At 40.2% G+C, this 16045-nt stretch overlaps 1 protein-coding gene across 4 annotated transcripts in view; it reads right to left on the bottom strand.

The window, feature by feature from the left end:
- Positions 1 to 16045, bottom strand: part of cep112 (centrosomal protein 112) — a 94907-nt gene that overhangs the window by 48963 nt on the left and 29899 nt on the right. For all 4 annotated transcript variants that reach the window (XM_034142343.1, XM_034142344.1, XM_034142346.1 and 1 more), the window contains 3 exons: positions 15199 to 15278; positions 4193 to 4328; positions 1772 to 1879 (listed from right to left, as the gene is read on the bottom strand). In XM_034142343.1, the coding sequence (XP_033998234.1) occupies positions 1772 to 1879; positions 4193 to 4328; positions 15199 to 15278 (324 nt within the window). The remainder of the gene's footprint in view (positions 1 to 1771; positions 1880 to 4192; positions 4329 to 15198; positions 15279 to 16045) is intronic.

The raw sequence follows: 16045 nt of genomic DNA, 5'->3' as shown, positions 1-16045 counted from the left end.
AGTTGGCACACAAAACACCAAGAAAATCGTACAGTAACGAGACCATTACAAAGGCTTAATATGTCTTTTGGATATACATATGATGTGTTTAATGGTTTAAGCTGCATTAGGGGGGACAGGACATACCGCAATATTAAATATTCAAGTGTTAATATAAATACTATAATATCGTATCAGATAACACGCTATAAACAAGTCAAGTCGAGGTGGAATTTGACTTATATCACTTTTCTTCTTCTTATTCATATTATTTTATTATCATTATTATTATTATAACTATTATAGATATTGCGATGAAATTATTATCATAAATCATTGTGGGTGCAATAAAACCTGTTTCTTGTTACTTTTGTCCACACCGTGCTGAAAGGGAGAAGCATGAAATTATTCATGTAGTGAAAACCATTTCTATGACAGTTTATAATTTCAGAAGGAACTAGGAAGATGCATTTCCTTCTTTCCCAGTACCACATTTTCTGTTAGATACATAATAAATCCCATTTAAATCTTTTGAAAGTTAGATTCTTTCCCCCTACAAACGTCATTATAACTACAAACAGTCACGGAGCCGTTTCTCCACCCCTTTGGAAACAACACTGACCTTCTGTCCTTCACTTAAAACTATCTCCAGCACATTAGACACAGTGTAAACTTCATCTGGCCTGGAAATGAGAGTTAGCATGCTTATTATCAGACAGGTTGAGAGCTAGTGTGGTGGCTGGGAGTCAATCATGATGTGAATACAGATTGGAAATAGAGATGCTACACCATATTAATGCCGTAGCCTCTTCATCATTCTTCATTTAAATTATTATTTATTATTTATGCACAAACTTGGGATATATGCACCTCCTATCAAATGGTGCAATCAGTTGCTATGCAGGGTTGCCCTAGTATGCTTAAAATAATTATACAATTATTTGCCTGGTGTGTTACCCATTATAATTGTGTGAAGAATCCCAGATTGTGAAGCCACTTTGAGACAGATTCTGTATATACTATTGTCATTTGAATGAGTAAAAAACATGTATTTGTGCATTACTCAACTATAGTAGCACACAGGTTACACAAAGAAAGAAACACAAAAGAGTATTTGTTCAAATATCTACAAATAAAGTACAAATATCTTATGGCAAACATATTCAGTTGGATTTTTAAAGTCTACAGCCAGAGATAAAAATCCCACTAGCAGGCCGGAGAGCTTAAAGTGAAATGGAAGTAGGAGAAATAAAAACCATGCTCTCTGCTGCCTACAATAAGACGGGATGCCTTGATAATATCCATTTCTGTGGTTTAATGGAATCTGATGCATTAAGAGATGTCCTCCTATCAGTAAGCTGGATTTCAATGAGTTGTGAAAAGGGTTTCTTTCTCCTAATCGAAGAAGAGTGACAGAGATGCGATGATAAGGAAAGCGGCGTCTGTTATGCAGATTGCATACGTTTTCAATTGGCAACGTTTAAGATATTTATTGAGTCGCAATCCGGTCTTAATCTAAAGCGTGTCTCCTATCATGAGAAATTAATCAGGTGGAGCAGATGGGGAGGAATAACAAGAGTATTCTAAATGGATGTCAGTCCCCTCGGTTGGCTCCAGATGCCCAAGTGTTAACAATAAAAGAAAGAAAATAACAATGTGATGACGACAAGAGGAGAATTCTTTCCCCTGGCTTCATCATGAGCAGAGACGCTAGAGAACTTCTCGCACGTGCAGACACATGTAGACAAACACACTGCAGACAGATGACACCAAGTGACAGACTCATACAGACCTGCTGCTCATACTTCTGTCTGAGTGCATCGAGTTGTTGGGAGAACTCTTTGGACTGCTTCTCTCTGAGGGACTTGGAGCGGATCAGGTCCTCCTCTACCTTGTCCATCTGGAGCCATGGAATTTAAAAAAAGATTGAAAATGAAAATAAATCACGTCCGAACCATTAAGGCTACATTTATAATCTGGAATACATTTATGTTGCGCTAGAAAATACATCATGCAACTCAAAGTCTCATATTTCAGAATAGTGGATACAATTTTACTGCAGCTAATTCTATATTTGTCCATTAGTTGTAGTTGATTCAACAGCATAAGTATAATATATAAAAATTGCTAAAACACCATGCATCTGCAGCAGAGCTACTCTGTAACATTTGTCTTTTAATTTGAAATGAATGAGCTGCTGTTGGGTGAACTATATTCATCACATGACGTGTGATCGTATCGTAGTCATATCTTTAAAACAGCACATCAATTTATTAACCTATTCATCAAAGTACGATATTATAATTAACATTAAATATGCAATTCCAGTAAATCACACAAAAAAATCACATATATTTTCAGAGGTGCAACAACATAACTGCAAAACTCAAATATAAGAAACGCAGTTCAAACAAATATATTTTTCTTCTGAGGAAGTGTGTTCGTGTAGAAAATGTGACAATATTTACTCTTTTTATCTTAACTCAACGTGCTTGCAGCCTACCCGTTTCATATTTTTCTGTTCAGGTGACGATAATCGAAACAATTGGAAATGTAATTGACTGAAACGCCTCTGTATCTGGGCTGTGCTGTGTGTGTAACGCTCTGGAAATGCGAAATGTGTTTTGATTAATCCATTTTAAATGCTGAAGCCTCCTTTGAACTACTCACGCAACAGAGATTTGATTCTGTGTGCTGCTTCTTTTTCACACCAAAACCAACATAGGGCAGTCTTAAAGTGGGATGCTGATTTTAAAATGAGAGAAAGAAAGTGATAATCCATTTAGATAGAACACAATGCGAGGACAGAGAGATAGAGAGAGAGAGAGAGAGAAGATAATGAGAGGAAAGATGGAAGGATGAAGAGAAAGAGTGAAAAACTTGTACGACATTAAAGCCTATGCAGGAGAACGTGATGGAGCGTTGCATAAGTGGGTCTGGGAGAGGTTGACAGAGATACAGAAGAAACTGCTCCTCTCTTGGCTTTGATGTGGGCTGAGGATGAAGTCAGATTGGAAATCGGGATGCCAGGGGCTCCGTGGGAAAAGAGGGAACAAGCATGAGATGGAAGGGTGAGAACAGGAGAAAAGAGGAAGAAGAAGAAGTGGGAAAATACAGACATTTGCAGCATCGAGGGCTCTTTTGACCCTAGTTAAACTTTCCCGTTTGTCTTCTCTTCCATCTGCAGCACAATTAATTCCTGCTCAATATGACAGAGATTTTAAAATCACTCTGGGGGGGAATGAAGGTCACTCTGTGCGCCTACAAACATCCATGCATTCATTCGACTCCCACACAAAGCGTTTTTTTTTTAAACTACAACATATGGATTTGCTGAAAACTTCACTAATCAGCAACTCAAATGTGCTAATCAGCAACCTAGGACCACACTCAGTGCTGCCCCGTCAATACAGCACTCACACAGTATAGCCAAAAAATGCTTAACAAAAACGCCTATAGCCAAACTGTCTTGTAAGACATCATCAGAAGTTTACCGCGGAGTGTGTATCGATTGGAGAACTCTCCCAACAAGCAGCAGCCCACGCGGTGTGGAGTGCTGATCGCGAGGCTGGCCTGACGTACTAATTAGTCTGCTGAGTGCGGGCGACCCGTCCTCCATTAAAAAAACACAACCATCCCACTGAGAGGAAGCAAGGTCAACGTGCGAATGAATGCACCTGCATAATGAGCAGGATTATAAATCATGTCATTCATTTTGTCTGACTGAAATGAGTGAAAACTGCCCGGGGATGACAGGGCTCAAGACATGTTTGTGTGTTTTTTCAGGAGCAGTTGAAGGCGAAGTGAAGGGGAGGGAGACATACGGAGGAAATTCAAACGCAGTCAGCGTGGCGCCCTGTTGCATCTGTGGTCAGGCTGTGTCTCTACTACAAAAAAAGTGTGTGTGTTTGTGTGTGCATTGTCTTGGTTACTGCCTGTCAAACAGTTTTACTCTCCTCGTGGTAAAGCAAACATAAAAGAGAGCAGGGTAAATGAACATCTGTATTTGGCACACAGCAGAAAAATCATGTATTAATGGGTAATGAGGCTGACTGGGTGTACAATGTGCATTCTGTACATGTAACAGATGTGCATTGATAGAGCTGTGTAGGCGACTATACATTGTGTGCATTTAATGTTGATGTTACACTTTGCTGTGTGTGTATTGTGTGTGTATTGTGTGTGTGTGTATGTGTGTGTGTGTGTGTCACACCTGGAGCTTCATGTCAGCGTAGGTCTTCTCAGAGCTGAGTTCCACCTGTTTCTTGAACTGCTCCAGCGCCATGTCTGCCTGCTGGATCTGCGTCCTCTGGCTCTCCCTCGCTCTGTCCAGCTGGCTCTCCATCTCCCTTCAAACCGACACACACAAATGTATATATCAAGACATTTGTATCCTTTTTTAATGCTAAATTGTTTCTTAAAAATATGGGGTTTTTTACCTACTTTTGCAACTTATTTTATTTGACTATTTATGTTCGCACTACCAGATACCAAAGCAAATTCCTTGTACTGTATGTGTAAACGTACCTGGCAATAAACTTTCATTTCATTTCTATTTGTTCCGTTCATGGTATGCACAACTTAATGTATAACAATTATTTACAAAACATGTCTCTATACACGATACCCGAAAAGGAGCAGGGAGAAGAAAATAATCTTATATTACCTGCCCCTTTCTAAAAAAAAATAGATGGTCTCTCCTTCATATTTTCTTATTCACAGCCAATCATAACAGTATCGTAGGAAAATAAGAGAAACACAAAAAAAAATACTTAGTTCCCACTTGACAGTTAAAGGTGGGGTAGGTAAGTTTGAGAAACCGGCTCGAGATACACTTTTTGTTATATTCCATGGAATGCTCTTAACATCCCGATAGCAATGAATATCTTAAGTGCTTTGACAAAAAATCCATAAAAAAATGTCATCTGTGGAAGCCGTAGTACTGTAAAAAGCACGACCAATCATTTTAGCCGGCCCGGCTAAAATAACTGGATGGCCTACCTGCCTGTCAGCCTTCCATCTGTGCACAAACTTATCTCGTGCCCTCATTGGTCATGTGCGCGTTCGTGTGTGTTGGAGGAGGGGCTCTGTAAGGAAGTGGCAGATTTTCTCCGGTTGTGTATTTTCAAATTCTAGCGATCTCGAGCCGGTTTCTCAAACTTACCTACCCTACCTTTAACGGAAAGAAACAAAACAAAAAAAAACAACACCAAAACATCACATGTACAGAACTTGATTCTGATCCAGAAATTTAGGTAAATCTTATTATTATGAAATAAGTTGTTGCAAAATACTTTCGAGACAGAAGAAAAAACGAAATAACTGGATAAAGAAAGGTTAAAATGACCAATGTATCATTCTCATTGTATTGGAGAGAGATTGTGGAAAGTAATGTCAGCGTACAATTCTTCAGTGTCTATGAATTCAATAGCTTTGTGTGCATTTGTGTGGCCTACATTGTAGCAAATGTCAGGTCGTAGGCTGTAAGGATTGACAGGCACACTGAGAGGGACAGACTTATACTGGGAGCTGTCAGCGCCCAGCAGCGACATCATATACATATACACCAAGCAGCTGTCAGACCAACCCACATAGGGTGTGTGGGAGAGGACAAGGGTAGAGAGAGTGACAGAGATAGAAGTGAAGGGAGATCATGGGGGTGTTATTCTTGTAACCACCTGTGTATTCACATGCTGTATACTGTATACAATATTCACAAGTTGTATTAATGACCTGCACTTCATTTAACCACAAAATTGTCAAAAGCAATAGTTACTGTATAAAGAAGAGATTTTACAATTTATTTTGTATTTTTAGCAAGTAAATGTCTGGCTTTACCGCTTAGTATAACGCCCTTTTGATTCGCTAACTATGCAGTCGTGTATAATGAAACATGATTGATTTGTGACATGGACACATACTTGACTATGAGAAATAATGTCAACATGGGCTAACATACAACACTTTAAAAAAAAAAAAACGTTTTATACCACTGCTTTTCATAAAATAATACAGAAACCTTGTAAATTAAAATGAACTCTCCATGCTATTCAGGTATATGGGAATAATATGACATTTCAACTTCAACAAAAAGTGAAGCAATTTTTACTCTCTGCAGCTTCCAGTGCACTGTAGCAACTACTGAAACCTTTATTCAGATTTTTGCAAAAAGATGACAGTGTTGGACAGGAGGCAAAGTGCATGAAGTGCAGAGTATACACTTGTCTCCTGCTCCATGTAAATGAACACTCATTGTACGGATAATTATTCCCTGTGGCCAGACAAGCAGGAGGAAGAATACATTTTGGCCACTGGGTGAGACTTTAAACCTATTAGTAGAATCTATGACAAAACTACAGCTGGAAGGACTGTTCTCTGTATTTTAATCTGCATTTTGTCAAGTGCGAGTGTGTGTGTGTTATTATTCATAAATGATAAGGTCCATTAGCACTTGAATTAAAGCATAGCATGTAACACTATGAAAACACAACTATGTCTACAGAGAAAACTAGAGTCATTGCATTAACACACATATTTACAAAGGGTTGTATTTTTAAGAAGTGATTAATCACTTCCAAAAATCAAAGCAACAACTCTATAAAAGGTAGGAACAAGGAATAAAAAAATAAAACAGAGGAAAGAACAGCAGCACAGGATTGGAAAAGGAATGTGCAAGCGTTCTCTCCTCTTTATAGTGTTCTGTCTCTTTGTAATTTTGGTCTCTCTCATGTTGGACATCAAACAACATAGAAATTGTTTTTCTTTTCTCTCCCAATTTTGTGTACTCTGTAATTATTAATCAGTCCCGTTGCATGACTGCCTTCCGGGCTCAGACAGACACAAAAGGATATGTATAGAGACTAAGATGGGAAAAAAAAAGAAAGGGGAAAGAGAGAGGAAAAGAGGATGTCACAGAAATAGCAAGTTCTTTAAACTTCCAAAGCAGAGCAGGAATGAATTGGGTGTGTGTCTCGCTTGAGAGGCGATGGAGCCTATGTGTGTGTGCACATGTGCGTGTATATGTATGTTCACTAACTCTGTATGTTACTGAAAACTTTATTCAAGGAATGCTCTGTGACAACGTTAGCTGCTAGGCCTATAACTCTGAGGAAGCACAACAAATTCACTGCAGCTAACTTTAAGTTTGTGACACATTGAAACACATTATGCAGGTGAACACATGGCACCTTCCTTTGAGAAGAAGTGTGTGTGTGTGTGTGTGTGTGTGTGTGTGTGTGTGTGTGTGTGTGTGTGTGTGTGTGTGTGTGTGGTCAGGACAGCGGTAGACAGCGTGTCACCATCAATAACACAGCAATGAGGGTGAGATGAGAGGACAGAGAAAAAGAACCAGGGAGGCATGGCAGGCAGAAACACACAGGCTGAGAAAGGAGAGGGGTGCCAGCGTCAGGGCGGCCCGCTGGCTTTAAATGGATCTCTGGTCAGAAAAGTGGAAGGAGAGGAGGCTCAAATTAAAGATGTGCCTTCTCTAAAGAGGAAGTCCTCTCATCCCTCAATGCTAAACGGCTGTTTAGAGGGGAGAGCAGTGTTTGTGCTAGAAAGGGTAAAAGAGCTTCCGCCATCCAGCCGCCCGGCAGACAGGAGGGGTGCAGGGATTCCGGTGTTTTCCGGACTGCCCAAACCACAAAATGCCACGTGCCGACTGAGTGTGCACCACATGCTGGATGAACAGAGACAAGGAACTCACTGTATACTAACATTTACAAACAGTTAATACACGAGTACACATTAAAGTCAATGCACACTGAATACACTCTAATTGCCTATGCAAATATTCTTTTCATGTAAGCAGAGTATTTAAGAATTGTATGGGCTGTGATGTGGGTGGAGTGGCACATGGAAAAGACTGACAAACAGAGGAGAATGCACGCTTGCATGCGGATGCCTCTGGTCTCTAGTATAAAAAGACAGAGTGAGAGTGTGTGTACTCGTGGTGTGTGCGCAAGTGCATGCGAGCGCCCGCGCATCTGCGTCTGTGAGCTCATCCAAACGGAATGATAACGAATCCACAGACACATCAAAGGGGCTTGAAAAAAAAGAGGGAGCACATAAAAAGAGAGAAAATGCAAAACTGAAATATTCAGCGCCCTCTGAAGAAAAAAATAAAACAGGCATGGTTTTCATCCCCAGAAAAAGAGAGCTGAAAAATAAAGAGATACAGACACAGAATAAAAGACAGACCACAAATAAGTGAACACAACAGAGAGACGGCACAAGGGCAGAACATATTAAAGACAGAGAGAAAAAGAGTTTCAAAGAGTCGAAAATAGAATCATTGAGCTTGATGGCTTGAAAACTGCAAACAAATGTGGCCTGTTTATAAACAGCATTTCATATCAAGATATGAAACAAAATGGCCACATAGAAAAGAAAGTGGTTTCATTATTATTATCCGCCACACACAGTAGCTTCAGTGCACAACAGTCATCTGTTTGAAGGGAATAGTTGCCTCACTAGTATTGCTACCAGCCTCTTTTAAAATAAAGCATGAGGAGAGGTATACCAGTCTAAGAAGATTCAGAGCTGAAACAATTAATCATTTAGTTGATGGACGGAATATTAACAGGCAACTACTTTGATAATGTAATAACTATGTCATTTTTAGGCTATATTAAACTAATTTGCTAACAGCTTCATTCTGGCTCCAAATAAGAATATATTCTGGATATTTGTCTTGGAGTTTTTACATGTTGTTCAGGCAAAACAAGACAGATGAGGATGCTATCTTCATATCTGGGGAACTGAGCTAGTAAGTATTTTCTAAATGAATAGTTAACTTCATAGATTCACTTTAAAGAAAGGTCAAGAATAGCGTTACTAGCAGATCACTGGACGTTGAAAAGGGAATGGGCTTAGTGCTGAAGCATTGCTGGACATGACAATTCATCTTTACAACGGACTACATGTGACGCTCATGCTCTCCCATCAACACTGGGGATGAAAGCAGTGACTTTCCCTTGCTCTGCTTGGTGTGTCAAAGCCAACTAAACCCCCCGAGGAGGAAGAGAGAGGGATGAAGAAGAATCTGGTGCAGCCCGGGTTGACAGTACCACTATGAGGGGGGATACACATGTGAGTGTTAGGGAACAGAAACACAAACTACATGTATGTCTCATACTTCAAAAATGGCTTTGGAAGTTCAGTTAGTTTCACCACGCAACAACAATAACAAAAACGACACAACTCATTCTTTACCAGAACACAAGAGAAGAAAAGAAAAGAGAATAGAAAAGAAGTGAAAAGAAGAGAAGAGAACAGGAGAGAAGAAATCTGACAGGGTTCGGAACAGGGATTTTCTTCCCTTCGCTGTGCATTTAGATGCTATTTAGCTTCATGAATTATGCAGACCTAGCATAATACGCTAAATCAGCCCGGCATAAGTCCCTAAAGTAAACATACTGTATTTGCATATCCCAGATATTATACAATGGAAAATAAGGCTCCAAGATTCTTATTGGAACCACGAAAGCCCAAAAGACAATGCATCCAAATTGAGTTGTTTCAGTGCATGAATGAACTGTAATAATTCATACTGTCAATGCCTATTTGGTTAGCTGGCTAGCTCAGTGTAAAAAGTCAATTCTTATGTGTGCTAATCACGTAGGCATGGTGAGGCATTTAACATCATTACACCATGGTATGGGAATGTCCCAATATCAATCAGTCGCACATATTAAGAGATACAAAACACTACGATGAACAGATATGACAAATTAGAGCTGAATAACTTAATGTGGGTTTTCTTTTTTCAGAGTAGAAACTTATTATCTGCTTTATTATCTTTCCCTTTGATTCAATATTCACAAAGACTGAAGACTGCCTAACAGCTTCTTCATTATACATTCCTGCATTGATAGCAAATGGTAAGTTTACCCTTACACCCCGAGTAACTATAAGCCATAATACTCAAATAAACCACTTTTATTACCTCCAATGAGAATATGCTTTCTGCCCAGTTCGTTTGGATGTCTATCTTGCAGCAGAATTATGGAGTAACTACATGGCCTGATTTAAAGAATAAAAGAATAAAAAGACATATGTCCTTTATAGCGTCCATGTTATTTCCACATTTCAACCTAAAGCTTATAAACACACCGAAGAACAACTTCCTGACTCAGTAAATTGGACCATCAGAGGAGAAAGTGAATTGACAGTTGGCCTTAGCTAGTGTCTACGTTCTCTAAAGTGATCCTAGTTTATGCTATTTACGTTTTTTCAGTTTGTTTTATTATTTGGCGGGGTTCATTTAACTATACCTACACTGAAAAAGCTGAAACGTTGACTTTAATAATAAACATAATTAAATGTATTATGTCAAAAAAATCCACACAACTGTATTAGGTTAGTTGAAATCAATAATATTCGTTTTTTTATTTCAACTTAATATTATTGCTTTCAACTGACCTAATACAGTAATGTGAAATCTGTTGACATGATACATTTAATTAAAGTCAACATTTCAGTTTTTTCAGTGTAAGACCTGAATAAATATAAAAGAAGCAAGAGTATCTGAAGATGTAAGCGTGCTTTAACTTTGCGACCTTAGCTGTAGGACCTAGTTAAACAGCTCTTTACAATTTTCCTTCTGTCAGGTCTATGTTATCGAACTGGCGCTTAACCCATCTCCATCCTGCTCTTTCAATGCAGTTGCCATGGGAGTAAATATTGAACCCTGGTGAAGCTATTCAATATTCAGGATCCATAACTCCACCTGCTCCTGAATCTCAATGCTAACTGGGGCTACCTCATGTCCCTCTCTGGACCACCACCACCTCCACTCCCCTCCATCCCTCCTGTCATGGGAGAGGAATGCTGCGATAGATAAGACCACTTCAAAGACACACACAGACGTAGGGTTTGCATGTGCACACACACACACACAAAATAACATGAAAGACCATAATGGATGCATCCTACACTTTTAAGAGGAGAAGGGGCCCTATCTCACGCTAGCATGTGGGCATGCATGCACAAACACTAAGACAGAAACAATGACACAAAGACTGACACCACACACTTAATTAATACCCTATCAAAAGAATTGTGGTGGGCTGTGCATATACAACAGCAAAAAAGGAAATTGAAACAATGGTAGAAAAGCAAGAAACTTTAAAAAAAGGGATGAACAGGATTATGACTAAAGGAAAGAGTTGGTGTGAATTATACACACTATAACACACCCCATCCATGACGGGGGGGGGGGGTGTGTGCACAGGTTTTGGACAGCCAGTGTGTAGCCTCTCATATAGGCGAGCTTTTCCCTGCCGCTGCCTGAAGTAGACGCTGCCTCTGCCTCTCCAAACTGTAAACGATCAAACTGAGCAGAAGTTGCTGCTGAGACACAGTCAGAGCTGCTACAACCACCACACCTCAGCAGGCACATGGTTTTGATAAAGCCAGTTGGGTGCCAAGCAGCAGGAAGGAGGACTGGAATGGTATGAGGGAGAGAAAAGAAAACGTGACAGCCTTTGCATGGAGAGAGAAATACCGTAATCTAGAAATAAACCAGCTGTTTTTCTTTTCTTCTTTAATCATTCAGGTGATTTTCTGAAATGTTTTAATTGTAAATTGGAGGTCACTGTGGCAAAAGCAGGCAAGCTGTTCCCCAGATGAGCTCCCTCTCACTCTCCACCCCCCCCCCCCTCCCCTCTGTGGTGCTGCATCTCTCCATCGCTATGCTAATGACCTGTAATGATCTGAGGCACGTTGGGATGAAAGAAGAGGAGAGAAACTTGTTCTCTGCACAGCTTTGTAGTGCCTTTCTGTTGTTGTTGCTATAGTAACACAGACCTGGAGCTCAATTTGATGCATTTGCATGGCAGCAAAGGGTGATTCTCCTTTTATACTGGAAAGAAAGAATGGGTGTGAACCTTGAAAAAAGGGTGTGGAAAGCAGCTAAACATGCAACAAAAAACAGAACAGCAAAATCCTCATCAGCTATTGAAGAAATAAAAACAAAATACACATACAAAATGTTATTAATTGATATAAGCTGATATACTTTCAACAGTAGATTGACAAACACATAACAACCCAGCGCACATACCAGTCAGTGTCTTGCACATAGAGGGCATGCTGAGCAGTTCTACTATTTTGATTTCATCATCCGTCCTCCCATCTACACACACACACACACACACACACACACACACACACACAACACACACACACACACACACACACACACACACACACACACACACACACACACACACACACACACACACACACACACACACACACACACACACACACACACACACACACACACACACACACACACACACACACACACACACACACACACACACACACACACACACACACACACACACACACACACACACACACACACACACACACGTGTGCGGTCTTGCTTTGACTTTGAAGTTCTCCTGGATCGCCTTTAAAGGCCGTCAGTGTTGCCACGACAGCAGGCAGGTAGACTTCAGACTGCTTATTGTGTGTGTGTGTGTGTGTGTGTGTGCGTGTGCGTGTGCGTGTGTGTGTGTGTGTGTGTGTGGAGCTTGGGTACTTAATTAGCCAAGAGCCCGATGGGCCACTTGCCGTTTCTCAGTGTTTAACACTAAACGAGGGAATGACTGGCTCGTTACTGATACTAACAACAAGGATAATTTATGCACAAACGGATCTGTCTGCTGTGTTTAAGCGTGTCCTCTGTTGCCAAGCTGACAATGACAGGCGCAAACAATAAGCAGACACAACCATCAATGTCCCCCTGCGATCTTAACACTGAATACTAACTGCAAAATTACTTTTCATGTTGTTTCGCAGTGACAGAAACACAAAGGAACGGTAATAATAACCATGTCCTACAGCTTAATACATTTCTTATTCACAAACTATTTATTGTTGCTTTTAGTGGCCACTTAAAACGTGTTTGGAAAAGATATAATGTGCCTTGGGCTATTGATAAGGACCTGAGAAAAGAGCAAATACAGCCGTGCTCAACCCATTTTCTTTTTTTCCATCCACTGCCTTTGGGTTGCTACTTCATTGTGACAAACAGTTGAGAAACTCTCCAAGGGGGGGATGGCACTGTGACTGGCCTTGGCTGTGTATGGCTGCAGCTGAGGTTGTTGAATGGGAATTGTGTTTAATTGTGCAGAACATATTCTAGTTTCGCCAGGGAAACTGTAAGCTGCTTTAGACCAAGTAATATGGTCCAGTATGGGATTAAGTGCCCAGTGGAATGTACTGACTGGCTGACTTGAGTCCTTGGAAGGGCTGACAGCAAAGTGTGCTTGTGCAGCTCTCGAGTAAAAAGGGAGTAACAGAGGTAGAAAGTGATAGGAGAAACTGAAGTACATCTCCAATTTTAGGGCGGTTAAAGTAAAAAATGATCAAAGAGCTATATAATGCTAAATGATCGTCATCTGAAGCATTACTTAGACTCTTTCATTTAGTCATCATTTACATTTCTGTGTAATGATTTTGTAATATTTCAGCAGGGGCTTAAAAAAACATCTGGAAGCACAACAACATTGCACATTTTGGCACGTTACTACAGGAGAAGCACAGGTGTGATTAATCACGTTAATTAATCATGGCTGCAATGCATTCTGGTGCGCCAGCTTCAGGGTCCTGGTAATGAGTGTCATTAGAAACACCTGTGTTTTTCTGTTATGACAAGTCAATGCTTTTTCTGTATTGAAAAATCTAAACAAAGTGCTGAAAGGCGCTGAAACAATCGTTTAAACTGAGGGAACGTGCAGAGTTGGATGATGATTGTCAGAATGTATTGCAATAAGAGCAATCCCCTTATCATTGCACATATACAAATATTAGGATTCATCTTGTATTTTCCTACAGTATATGGTAGTTTATTTGTGTAGAGGCCGCTTCATTTCTACAGCAGGATTACGTTTTCTAGTTTTCTTCAAGACAAGACAACTACTCGTCACATCTGAAGATCTGATCTGTAGGACTTGTGTTCCAGGCTCTCGACTCTACCGGTACTACGTAGTTATAGAAAAGATCAAAGAGAGTGTGGCTTGTTAAAGTCAAACTCCACCTTAAATCTAAATTCATACACACTGTTCTCATGATCAAAGACTCATCTCAGTACGCATAAACAACTCTCTAACAAAGTTTGAAGCCACAAAGTCAAAGCTCAAATGTGAGATACTAATAACTAAATACTCCACTTGCGTTATGTAAATTGCAAATATAATGACCAAAGGGGGGAAATGCCAGTACTCACAGTAATAAACCCTGGGGGCAAGCATAGTGTTTTGATGATATTCTCAGATTATTATTGGGTTTTTGCACACACAACCATCTTGGCATCTCACTGTCTGTATTCAGAACTATTATATCTGAAAGATTCAGCTCACAACTGTACACATCTGCAAAACACACACACAGAGACTGGCTGATAGACTGATGCAGTGCCTTAGACCATCATGACACTTGGCCAAGAATGAAGGAGGACCACACACAAACACACTGACACACAGATGGTTTTAGAGCTCTATAATGTGATCATTGTGTCAATCCTAAGGGAACTGATCAAATATACAGGACTGTGTCTGCTGTTTGCTTTATCTATGGTATGCAAACATGAGATGATGAGGTTTAGCACAGGAAAAACAACATTTTGGATACTTACCATGTTATCAGAAATTAATTAAAGGTCCCCTATTATACTGTTTTTCATCAATATATTATAGGTCTCAGTTATACACAAACATGTCTCTGAAGTGTTTGGCTCGAAATACCAAACAGATCATGCATTGTAGCATCCCATAATCCCCTCTGTTTCAGGCCTGTTTCAAAAGTGCTGATTCTCTGTCTGTTACTTTAGATGAAAATAAGGAGCCCCTCCCCACGCCCCTCTGAGAGATATTTGTTTAAAAATAACACAATGGTGCTCTATGAGGAGATTCAGGTGATAAGGTGGGCGGGTGTTACCTTGGTTGGTGATTGGCTAATGGTTACGCAAGCCAAAAAATCGTTATGACATCATAAAGTGGCCAAAATCTGATCAGCTCATTTTCAGACTTTTTTCCTGAAACTTTCAGAATCTCTTTCCACAGAGGGGACACATGTTTATGTATAAAAGATGAAAGAAGTGGATTTTGCACAATAGGTGACCTTTAAATATTTTGCTGATAGATTCAGATCAAACACCATTACATTACATACATACTTTGGGTAAAGCTCAAATGCTCACTGTACCGGAGTGCATCTTCTAGTTTGGATATTTTCCTCTTAGCCTCTGCTCTCTCTTTCTCTGCTTCAGTTTGGATTGCCAAAACCTGAGGGAGAGAGAGTAAATGCAAGAGAGAGAAAGAGAGAGAGAGAGAGAGAGGCGTAAGCGAGTGCAAAAGCAGACACCATCAAACATCACTCGACAAAACTCTCCTGCATGTGACCTTGTGCATCTGGCCTCGTCTCTTCTCTCTATCACCCCATCAAAAGAACCATCTGACTATCTGCCTGCATAGAGGGCCTCTCACTGTGGCAGCCATATGGACCCTTCTTATGTCCAGATACCGTTCCCTGGCCTCCTCCACGTGTCTCATTTACTACTGCAGAGGAGTGGAAAAATAAATCTTTCCAGGGGCAAAAGGAAAAATAACTGACTCTTTTTGTTTACATCTACTGTCACCGTCCAGAGGGAAGAAAGTAGAAAAAAAATATACAGACTTGTTACAAGGACAGGATAAAAAACAGACTGTATTTGAGGAAAACATCAAAAGCAAAACTTCTGACTTTCTTTCCGAGAAACTTAATTTAAATTCTCCCTGACCCTGAATGGAGTGCACAGAGGCCTGCTAAGTTCTTGCAGGTGTATCAGCCAGAGGGGCCCTGTCTCTGGGTATGCCAGCCTGCCACAAGCACACACATTATAACTCTGGCACTTTGAAGATGACCCAGGTGCAGCAGGTCTTTAAAACCCGACTTTCACCTATGAAGTCTGGCTTGGACCGGTCCAGCTCAGATCATTAACAATGGTCTCTTCACTCTATGGTTTACAGCTGCTCTGTGGCTTTGAAGAAAACTCTCAAAAGTAAAAGGCAAT

The sequence above is a fragment of the Trematomus bernacchii genome, unplaced genomic scaffold (assembly GCF_902827165.1).
Source record: "Trematomus bernacchii unplaced genomic scaffold, fTreBer1.1, whole genome shotgun sequence".
Classification (NCBI taxonomy): Eukaryota; Metazoa; Chordata; class Actinopteri; order Perciformes; family Nototheniidae; genus Trematomus; species Trematomus bernacchii.
The sequence above is the reverse complement of the archived record's forward strand: the minus strand, read 5'-3'. Positions and strand labels throughout refer to the sequence as shown.